At 34.9% G+C, this 21,678-nt stretch overlaps 1 protein-coding gene across 2 annotated transcripts in view; it reads left to right on the top strand.

The window, feature by feature from the left end:
• The window catches only part of P4HA1 (prolyl 4-hydroxylase subunit alpha 1), an 89,454-nt gene that overhangs the window by 30,232 nt on the left and 37,544 nt on the right, over positions 1-21,678 (top strand). The window contains exons 6-9 of one of the 2 annotated variants that reach the window (XM_053909533.1): positions 12,399-12,638; positions 15,090-15,286; positions 17,808-17,984; positions 21,067-21,137. In XM_053909533.1, coding sequence (XP_053765508.1) covers positions 12,399-12,638; positions 15,090-15,286; positions 17,808-17,984; positions 21,067-21,137 — 685 coding nt within the window. Of the gene's footprint in view, positions 1-12,398; positions 12,639-15,089; positions 15,287-17,807; positions 17,985-19,964; positions 20,036-21,066; positions 21,138-21,678 lie in introns of both variants that reach the window. The other variant, XM_053909534.1, reaches the window with a different exon arrangement.

Raw genomic sequence — 21,678 nt, 5'->3', positions numbered from 1 at the left:
GCACCTATTGGGATGAGCACTGGGTGTTGTATGGAAACCAATTTGACAATACATTTCATATATTGAAAAAATAAATAAATAAACTCCTCTAACTGCTATATGGTAGTATATGACAGAATTTATTTATTCATTCTCCTGTGCATGGATGGACATTTTGGTTATTTCCAATGTTTTGCTATGTCAAACAAGGTTTCAGTAAACATTCTTGTGTATGTATCCTTTTGCACACCTGCAAATGTTTCTTTAAAGAAGTCAGGGTATATGCTTTTTCAGCTTTACCAAATATGGCCAGATTGTTCTCCAGAGCAGATGCACCAGTTTGTACTATCACTAGCAGCGTGTAAGAGTTCCCATTTCTTCATATACTTGCCAATCCTTGGTTTTGTCAGACTTAAAATTGTAACAGTTTAGTTGTGAAACAATCAGGGTGAGAGTAGAGGAAGGATATTTGTGTTTTCAATTGTCTCAAAACAAAAAAATCAGAGAAATGCTTATTTCAGTGGATGATTACTGATGCCAAGTTACTCCATGATTTTTTTTTTTTGTCTGCTTCCCCTTTTTTGGGTCTGTCTTTTGAAATGCTTTGTTGATCTATTTTTAATTTTTTTTAATGTTTATTCATTTTTGAGAGAGAGAGACAGAGCACAAGCGGGGGAGGGACAGAGAGAGGAGACACATAATCTGAGGCAGGCCAGGCTCTGAGCTGTCCTGTACAGAGCCTGATGTGGGACTCAAACTCACAAACTGCAAGATCATGACCTGAGCTGTATTAGATGCTTAACCAACTCAGCCACCCAGGCGCCCCAATACAGTTTTTAAATGTTTATTTATTTTGAGAGAGAGACAGAGTGTGAGTTGGGGGGGGGGGCAGAGAGAGATGGGGGAGACGGAGAATCCCAAACAGGCTGTGTTTTGTTAGTGCACAGCCTGATGTGGGACTCAGTCCCATGAACCATGAAATCATGACCTAAGCTGAAATCACGAATCAGATGCTTGACCAACTGAGCCACCCAGATAACCCACTTTGTTGATATTTTTAATATAAAATCTAATAAGTTCTATGCATTTTGGCAGCTGGTGTCTTTATAGTTCATAGACTAGTCCTTTGGCTTCAGGTTGTTCCTAACCCTGATTTGTTGAATAGATCCATATCTTCCAAAGATACATGCTTTTTTTTAAGCTGTGATTTTTTTTTTTTTTTCTGGTATGGAGAATGTCTAATGTATAAAATTTTATACAGGTAGAAGTTGAATGTTCATGCTGTTTAAAGTAAATGACCCAGGTTATGGATGAGCCACAAAATTGTGTTTTTAAGCAAAGTTTTCCTCTACTGTCATATAGTATTCTAGTTTATATTGTGATAAGAAATAAAAGGACTCTTAACTAATTCACAACATTCTTTTCTCCTCATCAAATTTTAACCATTTGCCCTTTATATGAAAGCTTTCTGCCATCTTTTTCTGACAACATCACTTTTTAAATTTCATTTTCTTTGCCAATTTTTTGCCCATTTACTTTTTCTCAGGTTCTCTATTTTGGAAACAGCCTTCCCTTTCAATTGCTGCATCATTTCTTTTTCATTTTCTTCTTTTAAGAATGTGATTCCCAGGTATTCTGCCTCTAATAATTGTGAATGGGTCAATAGGTAAAATAAGCAGAGCCTCTTTAACTACCAAAACAGAAGAGCTAAAGATCTTCTACTGTCTTATCAGACTTTCAAATAGCATTGCCAGAATATCAGGTCATATAAAAAATATCACTGGGGCTACCTACATGTAGTAATGGCGGACTGTCATTTTGTCTTTTGCATGTCATGAGAAAACTACTCTTAATTGCTTCATTATAAGCTTATCTTAAATCTGTACACCAGTTTTCATAACTGAAAAATAGTAGGGGAATAAAACAATTCTTTTTAAAAAGTTTTAATGTTTTATTTATTTTTGAGAGACAGAGACAGAGCATGAATGGGGAGGGGCAGAGAGAGAGGGAGACACAGAATCTGAAGCCGACTTCAGGTTCCGAGCTGTCAGCACAGAGCCCAATGTGGAGCTCAAACTCACGGACCTCAAGATCATGACCTGAGCCAAAGTCGGACACTTAACCGACTGAGCTGCCTGGGTGCCCTGAAAATCAAAGTTTAAATGTTTTTTTGATTTCAGGAATTGCATCATGTTAAGCTATTAATAAGTTAGTTTCTTGGTATCCTTTCCTAGGGTGGAATAATAGGTGGTTAAGGGACAAGTGTCAAATATGTATCTTCATCTTCATTTTAGGAGTACACCGATAATCAGTCACTATCCGTAAGTGACTAATAGGAAAAAAAATGAATGGAGGTAGTTGTATGTATCGAATATTAGGTTGTATTGGTCTGTGTAATCCTCCAGTAGTACATAACACCTCCATGCTAGCCTTCTGCTTGGTAGTGGAATCTCATGTCTTTCCCCTGCACTAGTAAAACATGCCCATGCCTTTACTTTCTCTTAGTTTATTTCTCACAAACTCCTTTTCTGCTAGCTAGCATTTAAAAACAAACGGGCGCCTGGGTGACTCAGTCGGTTGAGCGTCCGACATCGGCTCAGGTCATGATCTCTCTCGCAGTCTGTGGGTTCGAGCCCCGCATGGGGCTCTGTGCTGACAGCTCAGAGCCTGGAGCCTGCTTCGGATTCTGTGCCTCCCTCTCTCTCTCTCTCTCTCTCTCTCTCTCTCTCTCTGCCCCTCCCCCGCTCATGCTCTGTCTTTCTCTCTCTCTCTGTCAAAAATAAATAAACATTAAAAAAAAATAAACATGTTGACATCATTGGATAGGTATAACTAAGTCTGATTCTAGCCAATTGAGTGACTCCTTGAAGTGTATTCATTTAGTCATTTACTAGGGAAAACACCATTGTGTTTCTTTTTCTACCAGTTTCTTTTGCACTATTATCAGACACTTAAATGTGTAAGATTATATCTGTTTTATTGAAGAAATACTAGGTTAGTCTGCTTTTGACCAATAGTTTATTTTAAAAACTTCACTATTCTGGAAGTATGGCTTTTATACAATATTTATTTATTATGAGACCTATATGTTCAGAAGTCTGGCTAGAGGTATCAGTTTTATTGATTTTTTTTTTCAAAGAACCAGCTCCACTTTCATTGATCTCTTCTATTGTGTATTTAGTTTCTATATCATTTATTTCTGCTCTAATCTTTATTTCCTTCCTTCTGATAATATGTTTTGTTTGTTCTTTTTCTAGGTCCTTTAGGACCTAAGGCCAGGTTGTTTCTTTGAGATTTTTTTTTCCTTTTTTTTTTTTTTTTTTTTTTAATGATTTTTAGCACAGAGCCTGATGTGGGGCTTGAATCCACAAACCGTGAGATCATGACCTGAGCCAGAGTCAGACACTTAACTGACTGACCCTAGCCAGGTGCCCCTATTTGGGATATTTTTGCTTTTTGAGGTAGACCTGTATTACTATAAACTTCCCTCCTAGAACCACTTTTGTGGTGTTCCAAAGGTTTGAACCATTGTGTTTTCATTTCATTTGTTTCCTTTTACTTTTTTATTTCTTTTTTTTATTTCCTGGTTGACCCATTCATAGTTTAGTAGCATGTTATTTATTTATTTGTTTTTTAAAATTTATATCCAAGTTAGTTAGCATATAGTGCAATAATATTTTCAGGAATAGATTCCAGTGATTCATCCCCTGTGTGTAACACCCAGTGCTCATCAACAAGTGTCTTCCTTAATGCCCCTTACCCATTTAGCCCATCCCCTCACCCACAGCCCCTCCAGCAACCCTCAGTTTGTTCTCTATATTGAAGAGTCTTTTATGTTTTGTCCCACTTCCTATTTTTATATATTTTTGCTTCCCTTCCTCTATGTTCATCTCTTTTGTATCTTAAATTCCACATATGGGTGAAGTCATATGATATTTGTCTTTGACTGACTTATTTCGCTTAGCATAATACACTCTAGTTCTATCCACATTGTTGCAAATTTCATTCTTTTTTATTGCTGAGTAATACTCCATTGTTTATATATACCACATCTTCTTTATCCATTCATTAGATGATGGACATTTGTGTTCCTTCCATACTTTGGCTGTTGTCAGTAACAGTGCTATAAATGTTGGGGTGCATGTGACCCTTTGAAACAGCACACCCATGTCCCTTGGATATATACCCAGTAGGGCAATTGCTGGGCCGTAGGGTAGTTACTATTTTTAATTTTCTGAGGAATCTCCATACTGTTTTCCAGAGTGGCTGCACCAGTTTGCATTCCCACCAGCAGTGCAAAAGAGATCCTCTTTCTCTGCATTCTCACCAACATGTGTTGTTGCCTGAATTGTTAATTTTAGCCATTCTGACAGGTGTGAGGTGGTATCTCATTGTGGTTTTGATTTGTATTTCCCTGATGATGAGTGATGTTGAGCATTTTTTCATGTGTCTGTTAGTCATTTGGATGTCTTGGGAAAAGTGTCTATTCGTGTCTCTTGCCCATTTCTTCACTGGATTATTTGTTTTTTGGGTGTTGAGTTTGATAAGTTCTTTATAGATTTATGATACTAACCCTTTATCTGATAGGTCATTTGCAAATATCTTATCCCATTCCATCAGTTGCCTTTTAGTTTTGTTCATTGTTTCCTTTACTGTGCAGAAGCATTTTATCTTGATGAGGTCCCAGTAGTTCATTTTTGCTTTTGTTTCCCTTGCCTCCAGAGACGTGTTGAGAACTTGCTGTGGCTGAGGTCAAAGAGGTTTTTGCCTGCTTTCTCCTTGAGGATTTTGATGGCTTCCTGTCTCATGTTTAGGTCTTTCATCCATTTTGAGTTTATTTTTGTGTATGGTGTAAGAAATTAGTCCAGGTTCATTTTTCTGCGTGTTGCTGTTCAGTTTTCCCAACACCATTTGCTGAAGAGACTATCTTTATTCCATTAGTAGCATGTTATTTAACCTTCATGTATTTGTGGTCTTTCCAGATTTCTTTCTTTCTTTCTTTCTTTCTTTCTTTCTTTCTTTCTTTCTTTCTTTCTTTTTCTTTTCTTTTCTTTTTTTTTTTTTTTTTTGTGGTTAACTTCTAGTTTCATGGTGTTGTAAAAAATTGTGTATGCTGTGACTTTTATCTTTTTGAATTTGTTGAGGCTTGTTTTGTAGCCTAATATGTGATCTATTCTGGAGAACATTCCATGTGTACTTGAGAAGAATGTGTATTCTGCTGTTTTACGGTGGAATGTTCTGATTACATCTGTTAAATCCAGCTAGTCCAGTGTGTCATTCAAAGCCATTGTTTCTTTGTTGATTTTTCTGTTTAGATGATCTGTCCATCAATGTAAATGGAGTGTTAAAGTCCCCTGTTATTGTATTATTATTGAATAGTTCTTTTATGTTTATTGTTAACTGTTTTATGTATTTGAGTGCTTCCATGTTGGACACATAAATATTTATAATTTTAGATCTTGTTGGATTGTCCCCTTTATTTAAAGTCCTTGTTTTAAAGTCTAGTTTGTTTGATATCAGTATTGCTACCTTGGCTTTATTTTGACATCCGTTTGCACAATAAATATTTCTCCATCACCTTAATTTCAATCTGGAGGTATCAGATCTAAATTGACTCTCTTAATAAAATAAAAATAAATAACATGAGTTTCTTGTAGACAGCATATAGATGGGTCCTGTCTTCTAAATCTATTCTGTCACCTTGTGTTTTTCGATTGGAATATTTAGTCTATTTACATTCAAAGTAATTATTAATAGATATGTATTTATGGCCATTTTATTACTTGTTTTATGATTGTTTCTGAAGATTTTCCCTGATCCTTTCTTGTCTTTCTCTCTTTCATGATTTGTTGGTTTCCTTTAGTGATATATCTGGATTTCTTTCTGTTTATTCTTTGCATGTTTATTAGTGGTTTTAGGTTTGCATATAACCTCTTATGCATATAGCAGTCTATATTACGCTGATGGTCATTTAAGTTTGAACCTCTTTACTCCTTTCTTCCCTATGTTTTAGAATATGGTGTCATATTTTACATCCTTTTATTTTGTGAATTTCTTGGCTGACTTTTTACAGAAGAATTCATTGTTATTGCTTATGTGTTTCCTGCCTTTATATAGTTGCTTTTAGTGTCTCCTTTCCAATCAAAGAGTCCCCTTTAATATTTCTTCAGGGCTGGTTTAGTGGTCATGAACTCCTTTATTTTTTGTTTTTTATCTCCCCTCTATCCTGAATGACAGCCTTGCTGAATTGAGTATTCTTGGCTGCAGGTTTTTCCCATTCAGCACTTTGAATATATCGTGCCACTCCTTTCTGGCTTGGAAAATTCCTGCTGAAAAATCTGCTCATAGCCTTGTGGGGTTTCCTTTGTATGTAGCTGTTTTCTTTTGTCTTGCTGCTTTTAATATTTTTTCTTTATCGCTGTATTTTGCCATTAAATTTTTATTTATTTATTTATTTATTTATTTATTTATTTATTTATTTATTAGAGAGAGAGAAAATGTTTGAGTTGGGGAGAGGGGAAGAGAGAGAGGGGCCAGAGGATCTGACATGGGCTTTGAGCTGACAACAGCAAGCCTGATGTGGGGCTTGAACTCACAAACCATGAATGAGATCGTGACCTGAGCTAAAGTTGGACACTTAACCCCCTGAGCCACTCAGGCACTCCTATATTTTGCCACTTTAATTACAACATGTCTTGGTGTGGATCTGCTTTTGTTGAGAGAGAGAGAGAGAGAGAAAGAAAACCTTAAGCAGGCTCCATGCTCAGCACAGAGCCCAGTGTGGGGCTTGATCCCACGACTCTGGGATCATGACCAGAGCTGAAATCAAGAGCCAGATGTCTAACCAACTGAGCCACCCAGGCACCCCTTACTGGACTATTTGCATTTAAAATATGCAAATCCTAGACATAATGTCATTTTATTCATAAATAATTAAATATGCATATCTAACTGATCAGTCAGGTCTTTTCCTTTTTAAATGACATAATCACTGTTATCCAACCTAATAAAGTGGCAGTATTTCCTTTGTATAACTTAATACCCAGTCAATACTTAGTTTCTCTGTTGATCTCAAAGGTATCTTTTTACAGTTGCACATTTTGGTTTTACCTCTTAAAGCTATTTTGTTCTTCTCTTTTCCTCTCCTTCTTTCCCTCCCATTCCACTGAATATTTGGAAAAACCTGGTTATAGGTCTTGTGGAATGTACATTTTGGAGTTGCCTGATTTCTTCCTTTGTGTGAACTTGTTCCTCTAACTCCTGTGTTTCCTACAAACTGGTTAGAGCTTGAGACTCCATTAGATTCCAGTTAAGTTTTAAAATTAACTCCATAGGTGGTGCTCTGAACTTCCCATTGAATTTTATGACCAGACACTTAACATCTCATCATACCTTTTGTGCTAGTGATTGATGGGTAGCGTCACTGGTGGAAGACTGATACGTCCAAATGAAGTTTTCCATGAGTTTCATCTAATTGTTTTGGCAGCCTTGGATGATAATTGCCTAGAACTATTTCATTAGGGGTTCTAAAATTTTGATTAAAAAAAAAATTTTTTTTAAACGTTTATTTATTTTTGAGACAGAGAGAGACAGAGCATGAACGGCAGAGGGTCAGAGAGAGAGGGAGAGACAGAATCTGAAACAGGCTCCAGGCTCTGAGCTGTCAGCACAGAGCCCGATGCAGGGCTCGAACTCACGGACCGTGACATCATGACCTGAGCTGAAATCGGACACTCAACTGACTGAGCCACCTGATTTTTTTTTTTAAATTAATGTTTATTTATTCTTGAGAGATAGAGACAGAGCACGAGAAGGGGAGGGGCAGAGAGAGAGGCAGAATCAGAAGCAGGCTCCAGGCTCTGAGCTGTCAGCACAGAGCCTGATGCGGGGCACCAACCCATGGACCGCGAGATCATGACCTGAGCCGAAGTCGGACATCCAACCGACTGAACCACCCAGGCGCCCCAAATTTTGAATTTTTTATCCCATCATTCTTTCTACTTTTATTAGCCAGAATTCTATCAGTAAGAACTTTCTGGAACCATTTGGTTACCCTGAACTAGAGTTTATATATGAAGGGCAAGATAAATCCTTGATTGTTTTTCTTGTATCAACAACATTCAGAGTAATGAGTTGATGTCATAATAACTTCTAGTAGTGATCACTGATTTTTTTATCTGAAGTATCATTATAAACTCATGGATTTTTATATATTTTTATATTTCAATCCATTATATTAATTATTCATTTGATGTCCAGATATCCTATTTGAGACCAGTGGGATCATCTTTAGATTGGGTAATTTGTCTTTTTGAAATGACCCTATTTTTCTTTGCTAGCAAGGAAATTTCATTTTTTGCACAGTTTTTTCCAAACTTACACATTTCTACCCCAAAGCAGGAAGAATCAGGCCTTGATTCTTTTTTTTTTAAGTGTTTCTTTTGAGAGAGAGTATGATCACATGAGTGGGAGAGGGGCAGAGAGAGAGGGAGAGAGAGTATCCCAGTCATTGGTTCATGAGATCAAGATCATGACCTGAGCTGAAATCAAGAGTCAGGCACTTAACTGACAGAGCCACCTTGTCACCCCAGGCCTTGATTTTTTTTTTAATGGGGAATGACATTTAGGAAGTGGAATATAGCTAGGTTTTAAGGATGTCAATTGCTATTGAGTTTGTCATTCATTCTAGATCTTTTCAATGGACAGATATAGGAAATATGTGAGTTCATGTTGTTAATTCCAATTAAAATCTCCAAGTATCTCATCTGATTCACTGTTTAAAGATGGGATGTTATATGAAGATTCTATTCATATCATTCAGAGTTATACTTTTTATTTCTTTATTATTTTTTATTTTTAAATATTTATTTGAAAGTTTATTTTGAGAGAGTGCATGTATGTGCACATGTGAGAGCACAAGTGGGGGAGGGGCAGAGAGAAAGAGAGATGGAATCCAAGCAGGTGCTGCTCCATCAGTGCACAGCCCAATGTGGGGCTCGAACTCATGAACTATGAGATCATGACCTCACCCAAGATCAAGAGTCCAACATTTAACCAACTGTGCCACCCAGGCACCCCTATTAATTTATTTTTAAGAGAGAGCGAGAGAGAGAAAGAGTGCACAAGTAGGGGAGGGCCAGAGAGACAAAAAGAGACGCAATCCAATGCAGGCTCTAGGCTCTGAGCTGTCAATGCAGAGCTCATCGTGGGGCCCGAACCCACTAACTGTGAGATCATGACCTGAGCTGAAGTTGGATGCTTAACTGACTGAGCCTCCTAGGCACCCCCATTTATTTCTTTCTATAGCTTCTTTGTTTTTTTTTTTTTTTTGGTTCTTAGGAAGTAATGGTAATTGTACAGTATTTGAAAAGGTAGAGAGGTATAAAGATTTAGGAAACAACTTGTAATCCATCCCCCAGGGTATCAGTTTAGCATTTTGACATATTTCCGTCTAGATTTTTCTGGCTTTCCTATATAGCATTTGAAATTATCTTTCTGAATGAAAAATACTGTTCCATTATATTGACATATCTGTCTTGCTCTTAGTTTATTACAGTTTTTAGCTATAATATTTGGTTCAGCTATAAAAAAATTATTTATATAAGAAGGTGTTTTTTCCTCAACCCTTAGTATTAAACTCAAGAAAATAATTGAAAAGTAGTATCAATTCATAGGCATAAAATTACTACTCTTGTTTCATATTGCCAAATGTCTTAACAGTGAAGTTACCACTTTACTACTCCCTCCCCTAGTAAATTTTGCCATTTTATGGTATAATTTCACACAAACTTCTGGAGTCATAGTGTACAGATTCCAATTCTGGCTCTTTGCTGTGTGACCTTGAGCATAATAGTTAAACTCTTTCTACTGTAGTTCCTTATCTGGATTGCTTTGAGAATTAAATGAGTGACAAATGCCTGGTACATAGTAAGATCTCAGTAAATGTATGTAGGCTGTTGTTTAAAAATATTTTTCTGGGGCACCTGGGTAGTAGTTCAGTCAGTTGAGTGGCCAACTCTTGATTTTGGCTCAGGTCATATGATTCCAGGGTCATGGGATCAAGTCCCACATCGGGCTCTATGCTCAGTGTGGAACTTGCTCGGAATTCTCTCTCTCTCTGCCCCTCTGCCCCCTCCGCTGCTTGTACTCTCTCTCCCTCTCTCCCTCTCTCTGTAAAATAAAAATAATAATAATAAAGTTAAAAATTTTTTTTTCTTCAGCATTGTTTTAATTTCATATATCTTGGGGCACCTGGGTGGCTCAGTCAGTTGAGCGACTGACTTCGGCTCAGGTCATGATCTCACGGTTTGTGAGTTCGAGCCCCGCGTCGGGCTCTGTGCTGACAGCTCAGAGCCTGGAGCCTGCTTCTGATTCGTGTCTCCCTCTCTCTCTGCCCCTCCCCCACTCATGGTCTGTCTCTCTCTGTCTCAGAAATAAATAAACATAAGAAAATTTAAAAAATTTAATTTCATATTTCTTTAATGATTAGTGAGATTTTTTTCTTCAAGCATTGTGGTTTCCTATTTACATTTTATTTCACGTGAACTGTCAAATATCCTTCTAAAAAAAAATTTTTTTTACATGTATTTATTTTTGAGAGACAGAGTGAGATAGAGCGCAAGTGGGTGAGGGGCAGAGAGAGAGGGAGACACAGAATCCATAGCAGGCTCCAGGCTCTGAGCTGTTAGCACAGAGCCCGACATGGGGCTTGAACCCACGAACTGTGAAATCATGACCTGAGCCAAAGTCAGACACTTAACTGACTGAGCCACCCAGGCGCCTCAAATATCCTTTTTTCAAACTAGGTTTTTTGTTGTTGTTGTTTTGTTTTGTTTTTTAAGTAGGCTCCACACCGAATGTGGGGCTTGAACTCACAACCCCGAGATCAAGAGTTTTATGATCTACTGACTGAGCCAGTCAGGTGCCCCATCTTCTTTTCTTAAGATAGAAGTTTTACTTCACAAACCAGTTGACATACCAACACCAAAAGCACAACTGATTAAAGATTAATGTTAGACTTCACCAAAATTAAAACTTCTATACTTCAAAGTACACCATCAAGAAAGTGAAAAGACAACCCATACAATGGGAAAGAATATGTGAAAATCGTATTTATGATCAGGGACTTGTATCCAGAATATATAAAGAACTCTAAAAATAGTGAAAAGATTCAAATTTTTAAACAGACAAAGGATTTGAATAGATATTTTCCCAAAGATGATATACAAATGGACAATAAGCATATGAAAAGATACTTCATATCATCATTAAGGGAAATACAAATCAACATAATGAAATACTACTTTATATCCAGCTAAATGGCTATAATAAAAACAAATGGACAACAACAAGTATTAGTGAGAATGTAGAGAAATTGGAACCTTCATACATTGCTGGTGGGATTGTAAAAATGGTGTAGGCACTTTGGAGAACAGTTTGGCAGTTCCTGAAAATGTGAAGCATAGAGTTGCTGTGAGACCCAGCAGTTCCACTGCTGCATATAAGGGTAATGATAATAAATGTCCACACAGAAACTTGTGCATGCATGTATGTAGTAGCATTGTTCATAAAAGCCAAAAAACTGGAAACAACTCAAATGTCCATCAATTGATAAACAAAATATAGTCTTTTCATACAATGGACTATTGCTTGGCAATAAAAAGGATGCCACAACATGAATGAACCTTGAAAACTTTATGCTGAGGTGAAAGAAACCAGTTACAAAAGACCCTGTGTTGTGTAATTCCACTTATATGAAATAAGCAGAATAGACAAATCTGTAGATTCAGAAAGTAGATGAGTGGTTAAATAGGGCTGGGGCAGGGAAGGGGAGATAATGGGTAGTGACTGCTAATGGTTACAGGGTTTCTTTTTGGGGTGATGAAAATGTTCTAAAATTAGATTTGGTGTTGGTGGCACAACTCTGAATATACTAAAAACTATTGTATTCTTTAAATGGATGAACCTTATGGAATGTAAATTACATGTCATTAATGCTGTTGGAATAAAGGGGAAGGAAAAAGGAAAGGAACCAATTTACAGGTTTGCCTCTCTTCCTGTCCATTCATTTCTTGCACAGATTGTTGGTTAGGAGTAAGATGTATGTCATATGGTAATTCCTGTTGTGCTAGAAAATTGCATGCTTCAACTTAATTGATGTTTTATTTTAGGATGATGGCTGATAATTGAAGTCTTGGGTTTTCTAGGTCCATGACCCCTATTAGTGTGATTCTCAGCATGTTTCATTACCTTGTAGATTGTTCCTTTGTTCATAAACTTAGGATAATTCTTGTTTTTCCTACCTCAGAAGGTTGTTAAGTTCAAATGAAAGTGAGATAGCACTTTGAAAGCTGTATAGTCCTAAATAAATAGAGAGTAGTATTAAGATTTCTAAAGTTCTCTGTATTTTCTTTCCATAGGAGTAAAACACAAATCTTTTCTAACAGTTGAGGACTGTTTTGAGTTGGGCAAAGTGGCCTACACAGAAGCAGATTATTACCATACAGAACTGTGGATGGAACAAGCACTAAGGCAGCTGGATGAAGGCGAGGTTTCTACCATTGATAAAGTCTCTGTTCTAGATTATTTGAGCTATGCGGTATACCAGCAGGGAGACCTGGATAAGGCACTTTTGCTCACAAAGAAGCTTCTTGAACTAGGTATGTTAAATTGGCCTAATTTAAGATTATATATATACACACACGCACACACACACACACACACACACATACATATATATGTATATATAAATTATATATAATTATTGTATATAAAAAGTGCCAACCTATATGACAACATAAATGTATATGTATAATTCTGATATATGACTACATATCTTGTCTTACATATATATGTATATAATGATAAATATATATAATTCTGATATATGTGTAATTCTGATAAGTGTAATTTGTTATATAGCTTTGGTACATTTTTTTTTCTTTTTTCAGGTTTTTATTTAAATTCTAATTAGTCAGCATACAGTGCAGTATTAGTCTCGGGTAGAATTTAGTGATTCATAACCTATATACAACACCTGTGTTCAGTACAACAAATGCCCTCCTTAATTCCCATCACCTATCTAACCTATACCCCCACCTACCTCCCCTTCATCAATACTCAGTTTGTTCTCTATAGTTAAGAGTCTGTATCTTGGTTTGCCTTTCCAACCCCCCCACCTCCCCCCCCTCCATGTTCATTTGTTTTGCTTCTTAAATTCCACATATGAGCGAAATCATACGGTATTTGCCTTTCTCTGACATATTTTGCTGAAGATTGTACTCTCTAGTTCCATACATGTCGTTGCAAATGGCAAAATTTCATTCTTTTCTATGGCTGAGTAATATTTATTCCATTTGGTACTTTTTATTTGTTATAAGTCAAGAATCTATCTGTTAGACAAATTTTATCCTCTCCCTGTTTATACACTAAATAAGTGGCAACTGATTTTCCTCAGTTAATGGTACTACAACAGTGGCTGTGCTACTCTGCTGTATACTCTTCAGGAATTTCAAAAGTGGACCTAACCTAGCTAACTCAGTAAAAAATGTTTATTTACCATGTTGTTATATTAAATATTACCCAGTTTCCTTTGAAATGTTTTGTGTTCTTACATTTCATGTTTAAAAATGATCTTGTGATTTAAAATAAATAGACTGAAAATGTAATTTGTCATATTCAATATTTCAAATATTAGATAATGTGATATCCTTTGAGGATTTTATCACTAGTGTTTTGAACTTGTTTCTCTAAGTATGATCCAGGGACCATGTGCTTTGGAATTACTTGGATACATATTAGAAATGAAAAATTTCTTGATTTCCACCCCAGAGCTACTAAATCAGAATCTGTGGACATTGAATTGTATGCTAATAAATTCAGGTGACCTCTGGTATATAATGAAGCTTTAAAACATTTCAAAAATTAATTATTTTTATGAATAGGTTAATATGTGTATTTTGGAAAAGTCAAACAGTTTAAAAGAATTGGCCATCTGAAAATGAACTTCTGATAATTAGGTTATTTCTTGGTTGAGTGAGTTAATAAATTGAGATATTAGTTCAAGTACCTTTTTTTCAGTATTTTTTCGTGATTTTTTTCTCCTCACTTAAAGAATATTTTACTCCTTATAGAAAATTTTTAAAAATAAGAAAAGATATGGAAGAGTCATCCATAAGTCTATCACTGAAAGGTTTTCACAATCACAAATTTTTTTGTTTCATTATAGTATATACCCTCTTTCCTGCACATACATACTTATCCCATTCTTTTACAAAATTAAGATTATATTGTATATCACAACATATATTGTGAGCAGTTTCTCAAAGACAAAATCTTACAAATGTAAGGCTAGATTTCCTAAACACTTCATTTAATATCACAAATGAGGTTTCTGTGTATTGTTCTTTTTTATTTTTGTGTGTATGTGTGGTGGTTTGGATTTTTTTTTTCCTCTAGGATGGGTGGAGTAGTCTAGTCCTCATTTCCCCTACTAAAAGATAGCTAAAAATGATGACTAGCAATTCAGAGGCAGTTAGTGGATTCTGCTTTATTTGAAAATTATATCTTTAGTTTCTCTTTTTCCATCTCACTTAGAATTTGGGGACTGAAATTCACTCAGAAGTAGGCTGTGTTCTGCATTTATAATGTATCTGTGGTGAATGTTGCTTTTGAACTGTATATACACTGTCTTTCCCATGATGATTACATTCAGTCTCAGAAAAATCTTTTCTATTGCTTAAAATAAGTAGAATGAGTGATATTTTAGAATTCATTTGACATCAAACTGATCATAATTATTTCACTGAGACTTTTCTTTGAGAACTTTTCAGTAAGTTCTCAAAGTAGAATATTTACTTCTTTGACATAAATGGCTGATTCCTTCTCCGGAACTCTTTGTATATAGGGTGACAGTAGGTGATTTACTTCAGCCAGTACTGGTTTATACCTGTTGTTTTGGTGTAATGATTTTTATTAGTGCCTCCTTTTACTCTCATAAGTGTCCCGGTTTGAAAGGTAAATTAAATGATCCTGCATTTTTATATTCCTATATTCTGATGCTTGAACAACTATAAACTTAGTCATGGACATGCTTCCTTTCTCTCCAATAGATCCTGAACACCAGAGAGCTAATGGTAACTTAAAATATTTTGAATATATAATGGCTAAAGAAAAAGATGCTAATAAATCTGCTTCAGATGACCAATCTGATCGGAAAACCACACTGAAGAGAAAAGGGGTTGCTGTGGATTACCTGCCAGAGAGACAGAAGTACGAAATGCTGTGCCGTGGGGAGGGTATCAAAATGGTAAAGTGGAAAAGCCAATTGTGTGTGTGTATGAATGTGTGTGTGTGTGTGTGTGTTTGTACATAGTTCTAGAGAGAATCAGAGTTCTTTTATATTTAAGCCTATGTGATAAATATTAGAATTAACTGCTTAAAGTATTACAGTATACCACATCACCTTATTGTGGGTGTCACACTTAATATGCTCCAGCTGTTAGTAAAATAGTTTTAGAATAAAGCTTTAGAATAAAGAATCATTATTGCATTTTGTTTATTTTTGGTAATATAACTCTTTGCATAGGCCAAAAGAGGCTTATTTTTATAAGATGAGGGATGAGATAATTTAAGGGATAAGATCATTTAAGCTTTATCTTATATCTTAATGCAAAAGAGATTTCTGCAGTCTTTATAGAAATAATATATCATCCTAACCCATTGTATAAAACAAAGAATTCATCTATACAATAATCTTTTGTGGTTTTGCTCCTAGCTGACCTTGACAAGATTGCTTAGTGAAACATGTTAGTCTATTTAAGAAATATTTAAAACGCAGAAAGGATTTCAAAAGATTTAGCTTTAACATTTATTTTTTTTAAAGACTCAAATGTGCCTATAAATATCCCTTCCTTTATTGTATATCTATATTTATGTATTTATAACTCAGAGTACCAGTGCTTCAGGGTGTTAATAGATAAAAGACCACAAACAAGTTTAAGTCTGGAGAACATAGGTTTTTGTTCAGCCTCAGGACTTTTCAGAGTCCTTTTATGATAATGTACATCACGGATATGCTATACATTGTTTCCCAACATTAATAGATCATGGAACCCTTTTTTTAGGAATATCATGGGGTACTAGTGTTCAGCTGAATGTGGGCATATGTAGAAGGAGTTAGTGAATTTTTGAAGTAAGTACTTTTAAGTTGTAAACATTTGAATAGCGTTGTAAGGTTTTCTCTGCTATTGATAAACTCAAGCTGGACTTTACATTTTGATATTGATGACTTTTTGACATTTGAGGACTTATCATTGACAGCCTAATCTCTAACAGCAAATGTGTAGATCATATCTATGTTGACACTTTTGATAGCTAAGTTCATGGAGACCTGGAAGAATATGCTTACTTTTGCTTTGGTGCTAAGGAGTAAATATAAGGGTGATAACACTCTGATAGACTCATGAAACATTTTTTTAATTTCACATCTAAATATTTTATTATGTATCTATTGAAGATAAAGATAATCAAAAAACCATTATCATACCTAAAAAAATTCATAATATTTCCATAATATCATGAAACATCTAGTGAGTGTTCAAATTTCCAATAGTAAGCAAATATTTTTTATTGCCCTTAATAACTGTTAAAGAACAAATCAAAATAAAGACATAGGTATAAAATAGAAGTCTGCTTAATTTGCCAGTTTGTTGATATGACACACACACAGTAACTCTGCCCAAAATCAAGGGATCGTCTTTATCCTCAGAATAGTTAAATTCACCTCATGGTTATATCAAAGACTTATATAAATACATATTTAGATTTTTTTTAAGTTTATTTGTTTTGAGAGAGAAACTGCATGCACGAGTGGGGGAGGGGCAGAGAGAGAGAGAATCCCAAGCAGGCTCCGAGCTGTCAGTGCAGGGCCTGATGTGGGGCTCAAACTCATAAACTGTGAGATCATGACCTGAGCCAAAACCAAGAGTGGGATGCTTAACTGACTGAGCCACTCAGTAGCCCAATAAATCTTTAGATTTGACTCTAGGTAAATAAAGTACATGGAGAATAAACATGAATCATTATTTACTTGCCTTAGTAGGTTAACCTAATATTTAAAACAAAAACTAATATTATTCCTACTTCATATATGATACACTTATTCAATCAAGAGAAGATTCAGCAATGGAATCACTTATTTAGTTAATATAGGTTGAAAGGAACATTTGTTTTGTCGATCACTCAATTTTTAATATCTATCAATAAAAGCACCTGCCTTCTTTAATAACTTATTTTTTCTTTTTCAGAGTTACTCATTTTCATCTTTGCTTTTTAAAACTACCTAACTAAATCTATTTATTTATGCTACAAGCATTTAACTGGGAGGTATTTAGATAAACCTGATGAGGTTTTGTTTTGTTTTATTTCTCCTTTTAGAAATTTTTTTTCTGGATGCTTCCCAGTTAGTTTGTGAAGTTTGGAGCAATGCTGGTCATTCATTTCATATTTTCATAAATATGTCATTATTTCTTTCATATTTAAATATCTCAACCTTATTTTAATGAGACAAGGGTTGGAAGAGAAACCCTACCTTTTTTCTTATATAAGGCCTAACACCTCTCCCAGAAAATAATCATTAATAAACCTTGTAAAGTCCTGAATGTCCTATTTGATGCAAAATACTTGCAGAGTACTGTTTCTTTTGTATAGTCTACCATAAATGCTCTATTTATACACAAGCATGATTATTGTTTCTTTCCTGCATAGGAGCAAGCATTAAAAATATTATTACTCTAATATATTTATCATTTTTGTAACTTTATGTTTAGACTCCTCGGAGACAGAAAAAACTCTTTTGCCGTTATCATGATGGAAACCGGAATCCTAAATTCATTCTGGCCCCAGCTAAACAGGAGGATGAGTGGGACAAGCCTCGTATTATTCGCTTCCATGATATTATCTCTGATGCAGAAATTGAAATTGTCAAAGATCTAGCAAAACCAAGGGTAAGTAATTTTTTATCTTTTCTCCTTCTCAGTTTACTTTACCCATGTTATCAGTTTTGCCTTTGCAAGTTACAAATATGATAATTGATATGGCAATAATCCCACAGATAGTTTTAGATATTGTTGTCATAACATAATGGAGTTGTTAACTAAGCTCTATGCCAATTTTTCCTTAGTTATTAACACAAGTAGCAAACCCTGCATCTGGGTTTTAAGCACTTAATTATGAAAATCATAGATGAGATTTTTATTGACACTTAAATTTGTGTTTCAGTATCTTCCTGAAAAAGTTTTGTATGTATTTTCGGAACTTTAGTCTCATAGACTAATCAAAGACCAACTTTCTCCTATCTTCTATATTTTTATCTGAAAGAATACTTGAAGTATTTTTATTTCCCTTCTGGCACATTATTACTAGAAAGATATAATTGGGCACAGTCATCATGCTAATTTGAAATGAGGACATCATAGTTTTCTGAATTTAACTCACATAATTTATCTTAAGAAAAACAATTTAATGTAAATACAGTCCCATAAACTTATTGTTTAGCATAGAAATTCTTTTACGAGAATGGGAGAAACACTACCCTTTATGGTCTTGCCTTTTTCCCCACCAGCTTGTTCTCATTGAACAAGATCTCCATTTTATATCATTGATAGTAAAATACAAACTGCCCTCACTTTTATAAAGAGACTGTTACACAGGAGTTGGCAAATTTTTTCTATAAAGGTGCAGATAATAAATATATTTTAGGCTTTGCTGGCCATACCATCTGTCACAACTACTCAAGTTTGCCACTGTAGTGCGAAAGCAGCCATAGAAAATATATAAATGAGTGTGGCTATATTTCAATAAAACTTTGTTTCCAAAAGCAGGTGGCAGTCCATAGTTTGCAGATCCTTGTTATATTAAAAGATTTAATTATCTGGATTTCTGTACTGCAAAATAAACCTAAAGTCAGAATTTTTGTTGTTGTCAAATTTTATGATTCCAAATTGGTACTTTTTGTTTTTTTATCAAAGATTACATTTTAATGGGAAAGACTGGTCTAATATATATATTATATATATAATATATATATATAATATAATATATATATATATATCCAAGGGAATTCTTATCACTCTTTCATCATATTGTGCCAGTATTGTCTGAATTCCTATTTTCGTCCATTCTTTGTGGTCTATAAACCAAGTAAACCAAAACATCTTGGTAGAATATTGATTAAGAATGCATTTCAGCTTGGGGATCAAGTCATGTATCTCTGGGTTTGGAGACCTCAGTCTTCAAAGGGGATGCCTCAGTTGGATTATTTTAATAAAAAAATTCAAAGGCAATAAAAATTTTATTCTCTTTTGTTAACCTCCAAAATCACCCTCCATTTTTTTTTAAAGTTTAAAATCATTATCTTGGCTGTCATCAATTTCTTACTGTTTTTGTACATTTATGAGTTCTTTTCATCTATCTTTCTGTTAGCTCCCAAGATTATTTCACTGTATATGTGAAATATATGAACATATATATTGAAGGAAGGAAAGATAGATTTTGAAACAAATTTTGAACAACATTAACCTTTGCAGACAGTTGCATCACTAAAAAAATTAAAATAAGAGGTTTGAAATGGATCATTAACTGCAAATAGCCATTCTTATAACTATAAATTAGACTTCACATTTTAGAAATTTTTCTTTCCTCATAGTCCCATCATCCAACCATTGAAAGAAATTTAATTTCTAATCTCTTTTGTGTATCCTCCATTCATGCAAAGCAAAAACAAAATTTTTAAAATAACAAAAAAAAATCCAAAAACTAAAAAACTTCCAAGTCTCAAGGCTTAACACAAGATGACTGGAAGTCTATGGAGTTCTTTTCTATTTTCATTTTCCTTTGTAAAAATCCCAGAATTCTGACCGGTTGGATAAATGTGATTCCTTTTTTTTTGTTTTGTAATGCGACTATTTTGATGGTTGGCTTCACAGCTGAGGCGAGCCACCATTTCAAACCCAATAACAGGAGACTTGGAGACGGTACATTACAGAATTAGCAAAAGGTAAGAGATGTGTATGTTGCATATTTTGCCCTCTAATGAGTGTTTTGTACATCCTACAGGAATTATTCATTTAAGAGAAGTAGGTCATTTTCAGTCTCCAGCTCAAGTCACTGCCTATTTATATAAGCATGGGTAAAATGCTTTGTGTTTCACAGGTCTTTCCCTTTAACTAGAAGTTCTCTTTAATCTTTAATTGGTCTGTTATTTTTAGGGAATTAATATGCTTTGCATTTCTCTTCAGGTCAGGAATCCAATCTCCAGGAAATGGCTTGATACTTGTTTTCTGTTTCCTTTTTCTTGCCAAAGGGGAAAAAAAAAGAAAAAGAAGCAGCCTGGATTAATCTGGGAGTAGCCTTTGTTTATATAGTTCTCTCACATTCATAAATGCTACAGTGAATTCACATCATCCTTCATGGTGATTGTACTGGCATTTGTTCATTCATCTTGTGAAATACCATTGTCATTTTGAAGTAATCTGTATTCCTCCTGTTGGAGTTATTTTAAAAAACTTGCTGACTTGAAAGTTGGCAATGGAAAGAACAGAGTTATGCTTCTGATCTTAGTCTTCCAACTACTATTATTCATGAACTTAGTTGCCTTTTACTTCGCCAGAGAGACTTAACTACAGTTTTATCTCAGTGAGAGTTTTAAAAAATAAATTTAAAGAGACTATTAACTATTCTTTTGTCACAATACTTAAAGGACATTAAACTTCTAGATCTGAGAAAGCTCCTGTGAAACCCAGTGCTATAAATCATTTACATACAGCTTCAAATGATTTAAAAAAAAAAAAAAAGTGAAAGGACAATAAATCTACAACAAAAATATGTCAACCCATTTTCTCTTGATTTGGAAGTGGCTTTTCATTTATTGCCACCTTTCTAAATGTTTTTGCTGATTTGAAACCATTACCTACCATCCAGACCAATCTGAACTCTTCCAATCACCTGTGGCTTGGCAAAACAAAACAAACAAAAGCCCAAAATTGCCTGCTACGTTAGTAAGTCCTTGTCCTTTCTCTTTTTTTGTAGCTGAGCCGAGCTACAGTACATGACCCTGAGACTGGAAAATTGACCACAGCACAGTACAGAGTATCTAAGAGGTAAGGGAGTAATGGAGAGAATTTTAGTCTTATTTGGACTATTTTCTTTCTTGAGAATCTATTTTAATAAAACCCATGATATGGTTTCTAAGACCTAGGCTTTAAGCATGACAACTATGCCTGAATTTTCATGATAGATTAATAAACAGACATGGTTATGGGACAGTTAACAGAGATTTTCTAGAACTAACTTACTAGATTTCAAAATGCTTGCTGAGACTCCCCAAACTCCCCCTAAAATTGAGTAAGAGAAGTTCCCAAAGAACCATCATAGAAACAAGGCCTAATTTGGCTTCTGCAGTAAAAGCAAAGGTTTAAAAATCTCTAAGTCACCAGAATAGCTATAGGTATTGAGAAAGGGCATGCCTTGAAGGATTCCATAACAAATCTTTTTGAGTCAGTTGGTTTCAAATTCTTTGCTTTTACCAATGTTTAAAGAGAATTTACTTAAGTTATTAGCTGATAGACCACTGAAATAATTTTAACAATAGATTACTGTGTAACTAATGTATATAACTTAGAAGGAATCTGCAGAATAAGT

The sequence above is a fragment of the Panthera pardus genome, unplaced genomic scaffold, assembly GCF_024362965.1.
Source record: "Panthera pardus isolate Hobbes unplaced genomic scaffold, ASM2436296v1 HiC_scaffold_22, whole genome shotgun sequence".
NCBI classification, from domain to species: domain Eukaryota; kingdom Metazoa; phylum Chordata; class Mammalia; order Carnivora; family Felidae; genus Panthera; species Panthera pardus.
The sequence above is the reverse complement of the archived record's forward strand: the minus strand, read 5'-3'. Positions and strand labels throughout refer to the sequence as shown.